General features: G+C 34.6%; 1 protein-coding gene across 1 annotated transcript in view; it reads left to right on the top strand.

The window, feature by feature from the left end:
• The first annotated feature begins 3,886 nt into the window (after nt 1-3,886).
• LOC145254745 (hemocyanin G-type, units Oda to Odg-like) overlaps nt 3,887-17,022 on the top strand; it is a 41,176-nt gene continuing 28,040 nt past the window's right edge. The window contains exons 1-4 of the mRNA XM_080113484.1: nt 3,887-3,996; nt 4,778-4,802; nt 12,203-13,438; nt 16,470-16,932. Of these exons, the coding sequence (XP_079969610.1) occupies nt 3,943-3,996; nt 4,778-4,802; nt 12,203-13,438; nt 16,470-16,932 (1,778 nt within the window). The 5' untranslated portion in view covers nt 3,887-3,942. The remainder of the gene's footprint in view (nt 3,997-4,777; nt 4,803-12,202; nt 13,439-16,469; nt 16,933-17,022) is intronic.

The raw sequence follows: 17,022 nt of genomic DNA, 5'->3' as shown, positions 1-17,022 counted from the left end.
ATGAAGGTCATGTTTTTGAAGATTCAGACATTGTCTTGGATATGTGTGCGTTCGTTTTGTCATTGTCTTTCATGATTGAATGAATCCATATTAAATAGAGAAGTAGTCAACCATCTCAGCAGAAATAACCTTCTTATTGACATGCAATATGGTTTCCGTTCTGCTAGATCTACAGCAGATGTGCTAACGGTTATATCTCATAGGATTAATGAATCTCTAGACACAGACTCCCTTTCTAGGGCAATTGCTCTTGACATATCAAAGGCCTTCGATAAGGTATGGCATAAGAGCCTACTTCACAAGATTTCCAGCTACGGTATAACTGGAAATGTTTTCCCAATTATTAAATCATTTCTCTCTGATAGGCTCATAAAAGTAGTGGTTTATGGGCAGAAATCAGAGGCCCACAGTATTAATGCTGGAGTCCCTCAGGAGTCCATCCTGGACCCAACTCTCTTCCTGATCTACATTAATGATCTCCCAAAACACATACTTAAATCATTCGTTGACATCTATGCTGATGACATGACCATCTATGGCAACACATCAAAGGCCATAAATGACAAAGTTCTCTCTGATTCTCTCTCCTCTGATCTTGAGCGCGTTGTACAGCGGAGGAAGAGATGGATTGTTACTTTAAATGCATCTAAAATCAAGCTCCTATCTTTACACCATCAATGCTCTGATCCTCATCTGGCATCAATTGAAATGGATGGCTCTCGTCTTGGGGAGGCTTCATGTTTTGACAAGCTTCTGGGTTTGACCTTTACTCTAGATCTGAAATGAAACACGTACATCAAGTCTGTTGCCCAGGTCGCTGGAAAAATGGTAGGATCCTCCTACTGCTCCAGTAGATATCTTACTACTAATGCAATTCTCTATCAGTATAAAAGCCAAGTACATCCAAGGATGGAGTACTGCTGCCACAACTAGGCTGGAGCTGCTAAAAACAGCCTATCTTGCCTTGACAGAGTACAAAATAGACTTTGTGGCTTAGTGGGGGATGCCCTTTTCTTTTCCCTGCAGCCTCTCTTCCACAGAAGAGACGTTGTGAGCCTGTCTTTGTTTTATCGTTATTACCATGGCAAATGCTCGTCTGAACTCCAATCTCTGGTCCCCCTCGCTAATTTTTCATGAAAAACATCCGTCTAGCTGAAACCACTGTCATTAATTTTCCCCACTTTTTATCTGTGCCTAAATCAAAATGTAGATTCCATGAACAAACCTTCTTTCTTAGAAGTGCACGCCTTTGGAACTCTCTTCCATTTGCCTGTTTCTCACCTGACTACAACTTGGATGTCTTCAAGTCCAACATAAACAAATACCTGATAAATCGCCCCTTTAAGTAAGATACTTTATCAAATCTCCAATACTAATGATTACTACGATACTATCCCATTGATTACTGTACATGCAATAACCCTTGTCCCCGAGTGGCTTTCCGGATCTTGATAAGTGGTGACCGCCATGAAAAAAAAAAGGCAACAGAAATATATTATCACTGTAATCGACATTGTCTATTTTACACTTTCCAGTAGATTTCAACTCTGCAATAGAAAATGTTTGTAACAAAAAAATAATTTGTAAAGTTTATTGGAAGAGGTAGAGAGTACTGGAAATTCGTGGAGACTTGTTATCACTCGGATTCTAGGGAGCACCACTTATTATTGCCAGTGAACGATAACTGATACTGACTTGTTTTAAAACACCTAGTGCACAAAATAATAATAATAATAATAATAATAATAATAATTATTATTATTATTATTATTATTATTATTATTATTATTATTATTATTATTATTATTAGCTCACAAGGAGCTTTCATACAGGTCATCAAAGATCTCCCATTGAAAACCTATGGTGTTCCCTGGAAGCTGAGTTGCAACACGTCTCCCCAGATTTCCAGCATTCTCCAACTCCTTCGATAACATATGCAAATAAATTTGTGTTATTGCAACAGCCTCTCACCATTGATTTCTTGCTGGCAGCAGCCATTGGTCTCCACTGGAATTTGAGTGGCAATAAATCTCCCCCAAGGTCCCAATTCTTTTCGCGCGTGTTTGTCTGAAGTCTGATTAGCGCTCTCTCCTCGGTCTTTCCATCCTCCTTGACCCTTCTCGACTATTTCGTATCACATTTTTGTGGGGGGGGGCGGTGATGGGGCAATGGAAGGGACGGATGAGGGGATGGAGAACTTGTAGATATGCAGCTTCAGTGTTCTTGGTTCCCTGTAATGCTTCTTCATGTTTTGTCTCTGCTGCAGTTTGTTTGGCAGATGTCGTAATAATTAATAAGAAAGAAATGTCCTGTCAAATCGTAGATTTTGCTGTTCCAGCTGACCACAAGGTGAGTATGAAAGAAAAGGAGAATCGGATAAAATACATAGAGCTAGCCAGAGAGCTGAAAGGGATTTGGATGATGAAGAAAATCAAAATAATACCTATAATAGTAGGAGCACTAGGAACAATTCTGAAAAACTTTAAAAAAAAAGAATGGGAGAAGTTGGAATAAGAGGAATGGCTGCAAACATACAACAACTAACGATAATGAAAACGGCTGAAATATTAAGGAAAACCCTTGAATGCTGAGAATAATACAAATATACAATATAATGAAGAAGCTTTACAGGGAATGAAGAACACCGAAGCTGCATATTTACAAGTTCTACACTCCCATCACGCATCCCCTCCCATTGTCTCATCACCGTTCCTCCCTCCCTCCTCCAAAGTTATACCAAAGAGCCGAGAAGGGTCAAGGAGGATGGAAAGACCGAGGAGAGAATGCTGACTAGACCTCCGCTGGACAAGCACAACTGGGACCTTGGAGGAGGCTTATTGCCACTCAAATTCCAGTATAGACCAATGGCCACTGTCAACGAGAATCAATGGTAATTGGCTGTGGCGATGACGCAAATTTATTTGCAAATGCTATCGAAGGAGGTGGAGAGAGCTGGACGTCTGGGGAGACTTGTTGTCACTCAACTTCAAGAGAACACCACAGGTTTCCAATCAGATCTTTGATGACTTGTGTGAAAGCTCCATGTGAGCCAATAATAATAATAATAATAATAATAATAATAATAATAATAATAATAATAATAATAATAATAATAATAATAATATCCCACATTTCAGAGGACATCAGTGGTTATTATCAGCAAGCAATCTCTCATGATGACCTGTGTGATAACTTCTAATGGGAACGAATAATATTTCAAAATAAAATAAAAAAGAAAACTTAATCCTCTAGTACATGTGCGTACAAGGAGCCAAACTCATCCAAGCAAGGAGACCGGATATAACCAGTCAAAAAGGAGGAAAAGGACCTGTAAAATTCTAGATTTCGCCGTTACAGCAAATAGTGGCAAATATAATGACTCAACGGGTCATAAGCATAATATCTGTCGTTAATACTTTCCAAAACTATAGACAGAATTCCACCAAACTTGGCACGAAAAGTTCGATTCTAAAGAGAAATGAAAAGGGTCTACGTGATAAAAGAATCAAGGTTAAAGAATGTTTTGCAAAATCTATTTTGTCTTTTTTTTTCTTTGACCTCGTAATAGATGAGAAAATTAAATCGTTTAAACAAAAGTTAAAAATAAATAAATAATATAAATATAAACATACACGCATATATATGTATTTATGTGTGTGTATATATATATATATGTGTGTGTGTGTGTGTGTGTGTGTGTGTGTGTGTGTGTGTGTGTGTGTGTGTGTGTGTTAAACAAGAACAGAAAAAAAACAAAAAACAAGGCTAGAATCATGTATTAGTATTGTCGTCGAAACTGCCAATCATGTGATTGTCGGTATCAAGTTAAGTCGATCGGTTGAATTCCAGACGTTGAATTGATTACTGATTGCTATAAAAGAGCGGTGCTATGCAGTCGTTCTCAACAGAACCATTGGTTCAATCCCAGGTTGAAGGAGGACCATGGGGGGCTCATTTAGAACGAGTCTCTTCTTCTTCTGGGCTCTCGTAGCCACGGTAAGCATTTTTCAATTATTTGCTATTAATCGATTCACTTTGATTTTAATTTTCGGTTACTACTGAGATTATCGATACGAGACGAAATTCAATCAGTTACATACATTTTCGTCAGATGAATTATTGGTAAGACGATTGTTTAATATTATTGGGATTATTCGGACTACTGTTCTCAGCTTAGATGTTATTTTCATAACGTTTTGACCTTTTCATGTTCATTACGTCGAACTCGGGAATCTATATGTCGAACTCGGGAATCTTTACGGAATTTTTAACCGGATCCTTCATTTAATCAACATAGGTAGCTTTCTCTCGTTCTGTCAGCCTTGAGTGGTTAGAAGTCTTGAGTAATTTTTAATTGTATTCTTAGTTTCGCCCGTACTGAGGATTGAACTTACGGATTTTGAGGTTGAAGGTTGAATCCTCAGTACAGACGATAATAAGAACTCAAATTAGATAAAGTTATGTCCGTTGATCAAATAAAAGGTTCCATTCGAAAGTTACTTTTCTTTTATTTTTGTATTCCTTGTTTTGTGTAAAATATTGTTAATTTAATTCGACAATATCTTGACTTTATATATATATATATATATATATATATATATATATATATATATATATGTGTGTGTGTGTGTGTGTGTGTGTGTGTGCATGTATAGTGCGTAAGAGAGACAGATAGACAGACAGACAGACAGACAAAAGATAACAATTTGTCTAAAAAAATAAGTTACTAATTACTAATAAACACGTTAATATATATTTTTTTTTACTTTTTTTCCAGTTCGTGTATGATGCCACATCAACTGGTAAGAAACTTTTAAAAAATCTATCATTTATTTTAATGCTTACAATAAAAATATAGTCCAGTCCTGGGAAAACATGATAAAGCTAATTTCAAACACACACACACACACACACACACACACACACACACACACACACACACACACACACAATAATAATAATAATAATAATAATAATAATAATAATAAATGTTATTCTGTTTATTTGTCTGTTTACAATTTAGTTAATATATACACAACGTACACTGTTTCATAAACAGATTTTAATAACGGATTTTTATATACTTTTATTACTGCATGATTTCTATATCCACTATTTATTGAAAATGAATCAACATTTAAGAGGTTATCTTATTTGCATATTGCATTAAAGAATATCTGTTTTAATAAATAGCTCTGAAATTTTAAATTGAAATTAACAATAGAAGTGTTTTAAGTATTCTTTTTAGAAACATTATGTAACATTGATTCATTTATTTTGAATTGATGTTATATTTAATTTAATTTATTTTTGATTATTATTATAGCTAATATCAGTTGCGTTTAAAAACGGAAGTAAGTTTTATTTAATCTATGAGTTATTTCTTTTAAGCTATGAGATTTTATTTCCCTGTTTAAATTTCATAGATGAAGATGACTTTATTCTTTCAAAAATCCAAACTATGGTCAACTTCCAGGAAAATCGTAATAACTTAATAATAAATAAATAAACAAAAAAAAATGTAGGTTTCTCTTTGGATTTTTGTCTTTCCAACTAATTTTCCTATGACTAAATGAACAAATAACGAAAAATATTTTTATGCAAACTATACAGACGCCACATAACTCGTGCCTGCGAATAACTATATATACTGAGTTTTCCAAAACATTTTTAATGTTTCCGTCCTACTAAAGATCGTTTTATATTCCTATTCTTCAAATCCCGAAGATGCTGCCGGCAGTGGCTAATGTTTACATGTTTTTATATTTTTTGTTTGTATTTCCGACCTAGACATTTGAGTCTTTTTTTTTTACTAAAGAAAATAAAAAGAAAGAAAGCACTATATAAGCCTGCATCAATGTATTAGTATATGCGTATAGAGAAAATGCTGTTAGAGAACGGGGATATCAGAAATTGTTTGCTTCATTTTGTAAAGGAAAATTTTTATTGGGAGAATCTAATCGCTCTGGCTGGTCAAAGATGATTACCAGTGACCGAGCGAAAGAAGCTATTAAAAAAGATGCCGTTTGACAACAAGTCAAATCACAGGCATTACAATATTTAAAATCAAACGTGGAAATTGAATTGCACAAACTCGGCTATATTCATTGGCATGCCGTGTGTGTACTTCACAAGAAGTAAAAATAAAAAAAATAAAAAATAGCGACATTTGGGGTTAAGATATATATATATATATATATATATATATATATATATATATATATATATATATATATATATATATATATATATCGTATCTTTCTGTTAAGTTACATTATTGTTTCAGCTACCCGGCCGTTTTTTGCCGTCTGTAGCTTCCTCAGACTTTTACAGAAATGTTCGTTATGATGGGATGAAAGAGTGAATTAGGCCCCCTGACATAGCTCAAACAATAATGTAACTTAACAGAAAGTTACGGTAATAAAAAAGAAAACGCATATTTGCTCTACAACAGTATTGAGCATTTCTTCATTTTTTATTAATTACCATTTCTACTATATATATATATATATATATATATATATATATATATATATATATAGTAATTTATAAAATATATATGGCGATTAAGCTACACTGAATATTCTGCGTTTCATCCACTTATAGGATTCGTCAGGTGTATATATATATATATATATATATATATATATATATATATATATATATATATATATATATATATATATATATATATATATATATGAAAGCGAATGTGAAATAAAAATATATTTTATGGGACAGTGGATAAGCATGATAACATACTAATCGAAATAAGTATATACACATCATTGAAACTAAAGCAATATATTTCAGTTTATACATTCGATTATATTTATTTGATAAAAACACTGAGTATGGTCGAACAAATCGACCGAAATATCGTGTTTCAACTTAAATGATGTTTTTATGTCGTTTAATCTTACATAAATGTATTTTTTTTTTTTTATTACATTTTCACCTCAAACAAGGCAAATTGCCACTTTGGTGTAGGGGGCTACTATCAGGGGCAACAACTACTGGGGTACTATGTAGGGATTTGGGCAGCAAGATGTCGGTTCACGTTACACTTGAACTTCTGCACGTCAGTACTGTTGGGGAAGCAGGGACCTGGAATGGAATTCCAGAGTCTTGCGGTTCTGGGGAAGAAACTATTGGAGTAAAAAGATCTTTTACATCTAGGGACCTCTACAGTGTGGGGGTGGGATCTAGTAGCCTGTCGGGTTTGTCGAGGGTGCTCGCGTCGTGGGGGCACAAGTGATTGCAGTTCATCAGAGCATTCACCACTAAAATACTTGTAGAACAGGCAGAGGGATGCAACATTTCGTCGATGGGACAGAGGCTGAAGCTTAGATGCCAGTTCAGGGCCTATCAGATTTGCGACTCTCTTTTGAACCTTGTCAAGGAGCGAGAGACTAGTAGCAGATGCACCAGCCCAGATGTGGCAGCAATACTCCATACATGGGCGAATGGTGGCCTTATAGAGGTACAGGATACTTTCGGGTGTTAGTAGTTTTCTAGCACGGTAGAGAGAGTCTACCTTTCTTGCAGCGGCCCTGGCAATGCCTTCAATGTAATTGTTCCAACTCATGTTTCCTGTGAACGTTAGGCCAAGGAGTTTGAAAGATGGACTCTCAGATAAAGAGTCGTTGGCCATTGCTATTATGCTGTATTATTACAAACGAAACCGTAAATCATACAAATGGATAAAAACAGCAAACGTGGAATTTCCACGGGGCACACTAATCAAATTAAAAAGAAACAAAACAGATTTGTCATATTTGCTTTCAGATATGCGTTTTCCCTTCGACTTTATCAAACAGTTAACATATTTACATAGTTTTCTTTTCATAACTTCTAATTTTCGGTATCTTTTGTTTATTAAATTGTTAGGTAAAATTACAAAATGATTAAAAAAAAAAGGCCCCTCCCTATGTTAAAAATGAGTTTCTAAATAATAACGTTATTATTTCAACACGGTCCCTATTCTGCATAAGTATCAAATGAATTATTTCCTAATTTATTGGGGGAAATTTAATACGACATTAAATGTAACATTTAAGATATTTCGTTTTTATTTTGCTAACAGTTTACAAATAATTGTGTGATTGTTTCACAATAACAATTAAGCTTTCTGGTATTTTTATAGCTCCGGGAAGATTTGTGATAGTTTGTCCCATCATCCAGGATTTAATTATTTATATATATCAAAAAAATTTTTTTAAGATTTCAGTCATATTTCTCACTCTTACATGTGCCTTTCCATCCATTCCATCAAATAGTTAACATATTTAAGTTTTTTTTTTCATAATATTTCATAAATAATCACGTCATAAATAAAATAAACGCAACACAAAGAAAAGAAATCTTCGTTGCATGTTTATATTTTATTTCATCTTTCACGCAATTTATCAAGCAGAAACTACCCTCTCCACTCTTGTCTTTTTCTCATGCGACATTCACCGGGGGTCGGTTAAAGTTTCTGGAGGGCGTTACCTTTATAATCGGCTTCCAGTCGCATGTTTATACCGATCAAGGAAAATTTTGACGATATTATATTTTGAAATGTTTGCCATCCTCCCAAATGCAGCTACTGGTATTCACAAGTAGCCTCCCACCTGATAATGGCCAGAGTTAACGTCCCTTGCCTTAATGAGAACAAGTGTCAACGTGATTATGAATCTTGATCATTCTACATGCCCATTTTCTCTGAGCCATACTCCGAAAGAAAGTGTGTAAAAAAAGATAAACATAAACGACATAACGCAACCGTTGTTTGTAACGCGACCGTTACACTCTAACCGTGTTCCTTACAGTTCAAACCTCTCACTGAATCCCATGCCGTCAGGCACCGCCGAAAAGGAACAAACTATAATAATAATAATAATAATAATAATAATAATAATAATAATAATAATAATAAATTTGATTCGGCTTTTTTTTTCTGTTTTAGAAAAAAGCATTTATTACCATTAATTTACAAAACAATGCGTGCTTCTTGTTTTTTTTTTTAAACTGTTTATTTCGTTTGCCCTAAGATTAACAAAACCCTGCCGTCTCGACACCAGCTTAAAATCTCTTGCTGCCACTGCAGAGCCACATGCCCATCTCCTCTGGATCGCATTTTTATTTCTGCTCCACTACATGATTTTCTTTATTTTTTTTAAACACAAGTCGTTTATTACCGTTTTTCTTTCTCTCCGTCTCGACACCAACGGAAAAGTCTCGTTGCTACTGCAGGGCGACATATTCATCTCACCTGGTTATCGTTTTTCTTTCTACTCCTTGATCACACGCTGGCCGTAGATGGCCATTTCTCGTCTTCGACTTTACACGTCCATTTTTTTCCACCCGCACTTTTTCTTTTGTTGATCACGTGGTGTCCTTTTTTCTTTCTTGTATCACAAGCTCACACGCACTTCCTAATTTGTAAGTCAGCTATCTTACAGCTCCTGCTGATATTTTTAACGTGCTCATACGCGCTCTGTTACATATTCACCCTGGGTGGGTTGAACTGTCTTCCTCCAAAGAAGGAAGTTTCATGGGAATATTAAGTTCACAAGCGGTCCTAGGCGCATATATACAGTTTGAAAGGCCTAGGCCGTCAGTGATATTTTTGTCCTATACGCATTAAACAACATCATTTTGTCCTATGCGCATTAAACATCATTTTGTCCTATACGCATTAAAAAAACATCATTTTGTCCTATACGTATTAAACATCATTTTGTCCTATACGCATTAAATAACATCATTTTGTCCTATACGCATTAAACAACATCATTTTGTCCTATACGCATTAAATAACATCATTTTGTCCTATACGCATTAAATAACATCATTTTGTCCTATACGCATTAAACATCATTTTGTCGTATACGCATTAAATAACATCATTTTGTCCTATACGCATTAAACAACATCATTTTGTCCTATACGCATTAAATAACATCATTTTGTCCTATACGCATTAAACAACATCATTTTGTCCTATACGCATTAAATAACATCATTTTGTCCTATATGCATTAAATAACATCATTTTGTCCTATACGCATTAAACATCATTTTGTCGTATACGCATTAAATAACATCATTTTGTCCTATACGCATTAAACAACATCATTTTGTCCTATACGCATTAAATAACATCATTTTGTCCTATACGCATTAAATAACATCATTTTGTCCTATACGCATTAAACAACATCATTTTGTCGTATACGCATTAAATAACATCATTTTGTCCTATACGCATTAAACATCATTTTGTCCGATACGCATTAAAAAACATCATTTTGTCCTATACGCATTAAACAACATCATTTTGTCCTATACGCATTAAACATCATTTTGTCCTATACGCATTAAAAAACATCATTTTGTCCTATACGCATTAAAAAACATCATTTTGTCCTATACGCATTAAACAACATCATTTTGTCCTATACGCATTAAAAAACATCATTTTGTCCTATACGCATTAAAAAACATCATTTTGTCCTATACGCATTAAAAAACATCATTTTGTCCTATACGCATTAAACAACATCATTTTGTCCTATACGCATTAAAAAACATCATTTTGTCCTATACGCATTAAAAAACATCATTTTGTCCTATACGCATTAAAAAACATCATTTTGTCCTATACGCATTAAACAACATCATTTTGTCCTATACGCATTAAACAACATCATTTTGTCCTATACGCATTAAAAAACATCATTTTGTCCTATACGCATTAAACAACATCATTTTGTCCTATACGCATTAAATAACATCATTTTGTCCTATACGCATTAAAAAACATCATTTTGTCCTATACGCATTAAACAACATCATTTTGTCCTATACGCATTAAACATCATTTTGTCCTATACGCATTAAACAACATCATTTTGTCCTATACGCATTAAACAACATCATTTTGTCCTATACGCATTAAATAAAATCATTTTGTCCTATACGCATTAAATAACATCATTTTGTCCTATACGCATTAAAAAACATCAAATAAGTAACTTATGTTTTACAAATAAACGCACGGTCGTTTTTCACAAAGAAAATAAATCTTTCGTTCATTTTTATTAACTGTTATTTCTCTCATGTAATATATTAAGCAATAACGAACACATAATATCTGTCCTGACGCCACAAGCACCTTGCATGCTTTCCTCTTCAAGCAGAAAGTTTCCAGAAAATATTAAATTCGCAATCGGTCACAAGTCACATGTGTATTCCGATCAGAAGAAATGCTGCCGGCGTCACGTTTTGCATTATTTTAAGGACGGCGTCACCATCATGCCATATATACCATCTGCTATTGAATAATTATTCACGATTTGGTACTGAAAAAGATTAATGTCCCTTCAGTGACCTGAAGAGAATTGGTGTTAACGTGATTATGTCCCTTAGTCATTTTATCTGCCCATCTTTCTGGCTCATTCTCTGAAATAAATGTATAAAAGGAAAACACAAAAGATGTAATATATCTTCATTGCTGACATAAACCTACAACACGTGTACATTTGAGTATTTATTTGATACAAGTATAATTTTTTAAAATCTTTTGCATACAGGTTTTACACATGCATCCTAGTTACTTACTTTTTCATGCAAATCTCGTATTGTTTTTTACAAAATCTTTCCTTTTTTGAAATAGCTACATAAAGCGATAGAAGTTAGGTAAGGCTAGAAACCAACACGCTGTATCAACACTGACGCAGGAGCAGATATGAGCCCGTATAGAAAATATTTTCAAAATATTTTTGGATTAAAATAAGAGCTTCCTACTTACTTATCAAATAAAAAAGCCCGCTTTAACGTTAATGTTTTATTTACTCTCGCATAATTTTTCATAACCATCCGCTTTGCTGATGCACTGAATATGAGCAATAACCACTTTTAAAAGTCTTAAAAGTTAAAATAAAAAATATATTATTAACTTTCATATACTTCAATAATTCACAGTCCATATGAACGTTTGCTCTTTATCTAAGACATAGTTTCACTGGTTAGACTCAATTTTGCTTAACTTCAATGATGTAACAAAATAAAAACAGTGCCTCAACGTGAATATGCTGCATAAAAAATACAATATATTTTCATTGTATACATAAACCTACCTACAACATATACATTAAATTTCTATTTCGTTTAAAACAGCGTGATTTTAACTTAAAATGTCTTCCTTTTTTTACAGGCAAATTCATGCGTAAAAATGTCGACCAACTGACCTCGGATGAGATTCTTGAACTGCAAGTAGCTTTACGCAGTATGCAAGACGATGAAGGACCAACAGGTTACCAAGCCATATCTGCCTACCACGGAGAACCAGCTGATTGTAAAGCCGCTGATGGTTCAACCATTGTGTGCTGTCTGCATGGTATGCCTACCTTCCCGATGTGGCATAGGCTCTACATGGTGCAGTTCGAACAAGCAATGGCCGCCCACGGTTCAAAACTTGGTGTCCCTTATTGGGATTGGACCCGACCCATGACACATCTTCCAGAACTCGTACAACATCCACTGTTTATTGACCCAAGTGGTAAAAAGGCAAAGAAGAATGTCTTCTATTCTGGCGAGATCAAATTTGAAAATAAAGTCACGGCTAGAGCTGTTGACGCTAGATTATATGAAGCTTCTCAAAAAGGACATCAGAATTTTCTTTTAGAAGGAGTGCTCAACGCTTTGGAATACGAAGATTTCTGTCATTTCGAAGTCCAGTTTGAGGTAGCCCATAACCCCATCCACTATTTGGTCGGAGGTCGTATAAAGCACTCTATGTCCAGTCTGGAATATACATCTTATGACCCACTCTTCTTCTTGCATCATTCCAATGTTGAACGACAATTTGCTTTGTGGCAGGCCCTTCAAAAACACCGAGGTCTTTCACCGCAAGCCAATTGTGGATTGAACCTTTTCCATAAACCAATGGAACCGTTTGGTCGTGAGACAAATCCGGTCGCTCTCACCAAGGACAACGCCAAACCTAGCAACGTGTTCGCATACGATCATTTGGAATATGAATATGATGATTTGACTTTAAATGGAATGAGCATCGCAGAACTGGATAATTTACTGAAACAACGCAAATCTAAAGCGAGAGTGTTTGCTAATTTCAGATTAGGAGGAATCAAAACATCTGCCAATGTACGAATCAGTATTTGCATTCCAAACAAAGATGGCCGACACAGTGACAACTGCGACAATTATGCCGGTGAATTCTTCATTCTTGGCGGCAGGCATGAGATGCCATGGCATTTTGCTTATCCTTATCTGTTTGAAATTACTGACAAAGTCCATTCGTTGGGATTGCCCTTGGATGGGGACTTCTATATCCAAACTGTTGTAACTGCAATCAATGGAACTCTTTTGAGAGATGATATTCTTCCAACTGCAACTGTCTCTTTCATCCCGGCTAAAGATCATCATGACCGTAAGTATTTGTTTAGTACATTCCAAGGTCGAGGTCGGGGTTGGAAAAAGATATGTACTAATTTATAAATTTAACATTTCAGATAAAATATAAAATTAAGGAAAAATAAAAAGGTTTGCAGAAATTCCATGAATACTTAAAGAAATCATTTATTAATTGTATTATATAAATAATAATGTCCTGAAAATCTATTGATAATAAATATTACAAAAAAAAAAAATATTTAATCTCTTTTTTTAGTATTTTTCTAGCAGATAAATAGGTAAAAAAAAACACTTGTATAATCAGATTAAAAATTGCACTAGTATTACTAATAAACAAGTGCGCGAAATGTTACCAAGGAAATGGGTGTATTCATAAATAATAGTAAAAAATAACTGAACAGTTTGAGAGCAGATTTAATGAATAATTTTATTAGTGATTCAAGTGTTGTATCGCCTCTCCATTGAAATTACTGACGAAGTCCATTCGTTGGGATTGCCTTTGGGTTGTAATTTCTCTATCCAAACTGTAATAATTCAGACTTTACAAATTTCATATTGATTTAAAGAAAATCATTTTTTAAAAATTGTGTTGTATTAATAAATTCTCCCAAAATCTACTGACCATAAATATTGCAAAATTATATATATATACTCTCCCGAAATCTACTGACCATATATATATATATATATATATATATATATATATATATATATATATATATATATATATATATATATATATAAATTATATTTAAATTATTTTTCTAACAGGGAAATATAAAAAAAGGACACTTTTACAATTAGGTTACAAATTGCGCTTAAATGTTACGAATGAAATGGATCTATTCGCAAATAATGGTAAAAGAATCATTCGGCAATTTTGATGATCCAATGTTGTGTCGCCTCTCATTTTTCATTGTTATTATTCCTTTGACGTTGATGATCGTTTTTTATGCGTATTTTCTGGTCAGTTGAATTATTTCTTACTGACAGAATTGCAGACTTGTTGGTTAAACTAGACTTGTCCTACTCTTGTTAATTGTAATGAATTAACGCAGACGATTCTTGATTGGTTGGTTGGTTGGTTGTTTTTGTTTTACGGCATATCAACCCTTTTCGGGTTATTTAATGCCGAATCTAAAAATTTTGAAGAACATTTTTTAATAGAATATATTTGTTGTTTTCAAGCCGGTTTCTATTTAACCCATAGTTGAGACCCTAACAGGTACTACCACTCCGGGTCAGAGTGGAGCTGGGAGCAATGGCAATTAAAGAGTGGCTTCACACTCCCCGAATCCCGCAAGGTAGGGCCTCACCACTGGATATAGTTTAAGGTCATATCCAGGACCACGATTTTTGAAAACAATTTCTTATTCCTGATTCGCGAAAAGGGGAAAATAACTTATTTTTTACGAAAGAAAGAAAATAAATATTAGGAATTTTTATTTCATAAACAAATTATTTTTTATAGCAACTTAATAAAATTTCAGTTTGCTACTTGATATTAATAATAAAGAACAAATGTGAAGAAGAGAACATAATTTTCCTTAATCTGTTTCGGTGAGCAAGAGTCACCACTCTAACAGTTTTCTTAGTCGGAATAAAAATCGGAATAAAAATCGAAGTATTTAACAAAAAATAACTGAACCAAAATTTCCACTCATGATAATAACACGGTGGGAAAAACTCTCCTAAATCAAACGAACCTTTTTATTTTAAACTGACTTTGAAAATCCGACAAGATAATTTTATAAGTTATGAAATACCTTCAATAACTTTCCTGACTATTTTCGTATGGCCAGTTTATTGATAGTACACACTTGAAACTTTTGTACCCTTCGAAGTAATCTCCTCCGTCTGCAGTGCACTTGTACCATTCCAACAATATTTGGGAGACCCCATGGAAGTCCTCTTGTGTAAGCGGGTCAATGACTATCGTCACAGCCTTTTTCACCTCCTTAATTGTCTTATGACAACAGCATCTAAGGGTTTCCTTGAGCTTAGGGAATAACTAAAAGTCACAGGAAGCAAGAGTGTCTTGGTCAAATAGTCTGTGACAAGGATGAAGTTGTGGACTGCTGTATTCGCGCAAATCTTCCACATCTTCAGTTTCTCGCGACTAATTGTGTGTACAGTTCTCACACTGACATCAAACTCTGCACTTATTGTTTCCATACACATGACAGTCCTTATCCATGAAATTCTTTATTTGGTCAATCAACTCTGGTGTTCTGATTTTCTTACCCCTCCAACACCTCATATTCTCTCACAGACTCCTTGCTTTCTTTGAATCTTATACCACTCAAAACTGATGCTTGATTCATGCAAGATGGCCCAGCAGCAGCCTGAAGCATTCCGTAGGTTTCTGTGGCATTTTCCAAATTTAAAACAAAATTCTATTGGATAGGGTTCTTCTAAAATGTCTTTCTGTCCAGATTGCATTTTGAAATTCACCAACTGTGACAATCAGGCTTTAGTAGGGTGTATTCCAATTCCTGCTGTTCATTTGAACATAAAATAATAAAAATTGGCCTATCATCTCATAAGATATATAGCAATAACATTTTTTGAATTTTCAAGAGTCTACGACAATTTGAAATGTCCGTATAAAAAAAAAAGTCTGGAAACTTATTGAAGCCACCTTGTAGATAGGCTATGGCAGTAGAAGATAGATAGATAGATAGATAGAGATACATAGATAGAGAGAGAGGGAGAGAGGGGGGAGAGTGAGAGACATAATGTTAGTTTTCTGTAATTAATGAGCTAATAGTTGTTTTAATTTCATGCAAATTGATCCACTTTATACCAGTTTATAAAATTGTCTTTAACGTCGGTGATGACGTCACACGACTTCCGCGTTTCATACTTTCGTTTTCTCCGTTCCCAGACAGTTCATATATGTTCCAGCTTACAAGTCAGCTTTGACTAGGCTTCACAATACACAACACAATAAGTCTAACATATAAATAGAAACAAATTAAGATTAATATTGTTTTTATATATTTTAGTAAAAAAATAATAATTTTTATAAACTTTCACTTTTTCAGCGGCGATGCGAGAGGTTGACGAAACACGACTTAAAACCCGAAAAGACATCAACCGATTAACAAAAGAAGAAGATTACGAATTAAGAATTGCGATGGAACGTTTCATGGCTGATAAGTCCATCAATGGTTACCAAGCCCTGGCCGAATTCCACGGTCTTCCGGCCAAGTGCCCTCGACCAGATGCCCTCAACCGTGTGGCCTGCTGTGCCCACGGTATGGCCACCTTCCCTCATTGGCACAGATTGGTTATCGTTCAGTTTGAAGATGCCTTGTCCGCTCGTGGCTCACCCATCGGAGTGCCATATTGGGACTGGACCAAACCATTGACAAGTATTCCCCATCTTCTTTCTGATGAGACTTACGTTGACCCTTATACAAAAGAGACGAAACCAAACCCATTCTTCCGGGCACCGATTGACTTTTTGCATGCCGATATCTTCACCTCGAGAAAGATTGATGAAAGGTTTGTATGGAACAATTTGATTTGTTTCTTTTACGGCGTATCAACCCCTTTAGGATTGTTTCATATCTAAGCATTCATGTAAAGAATGAA

This window comes from Euprymna scolopes, chromosome 30 (genome assembly GCF_053919585.1).
Source record: "Euprymna scolopes isolate OS-2025 chromosome 30, ASM5391958v1, whole genome shotgun sequence".
Taxonomy (NCBI): Eukaryota; Metazoa; Mollusca; class Cephalopoda; order Sepiida; family Sepiolidae; genus Euprymna; species Euprymna scolopes.
This window is presented reverse-complemented; position numbering and strand designations above follow the sequence as displayed.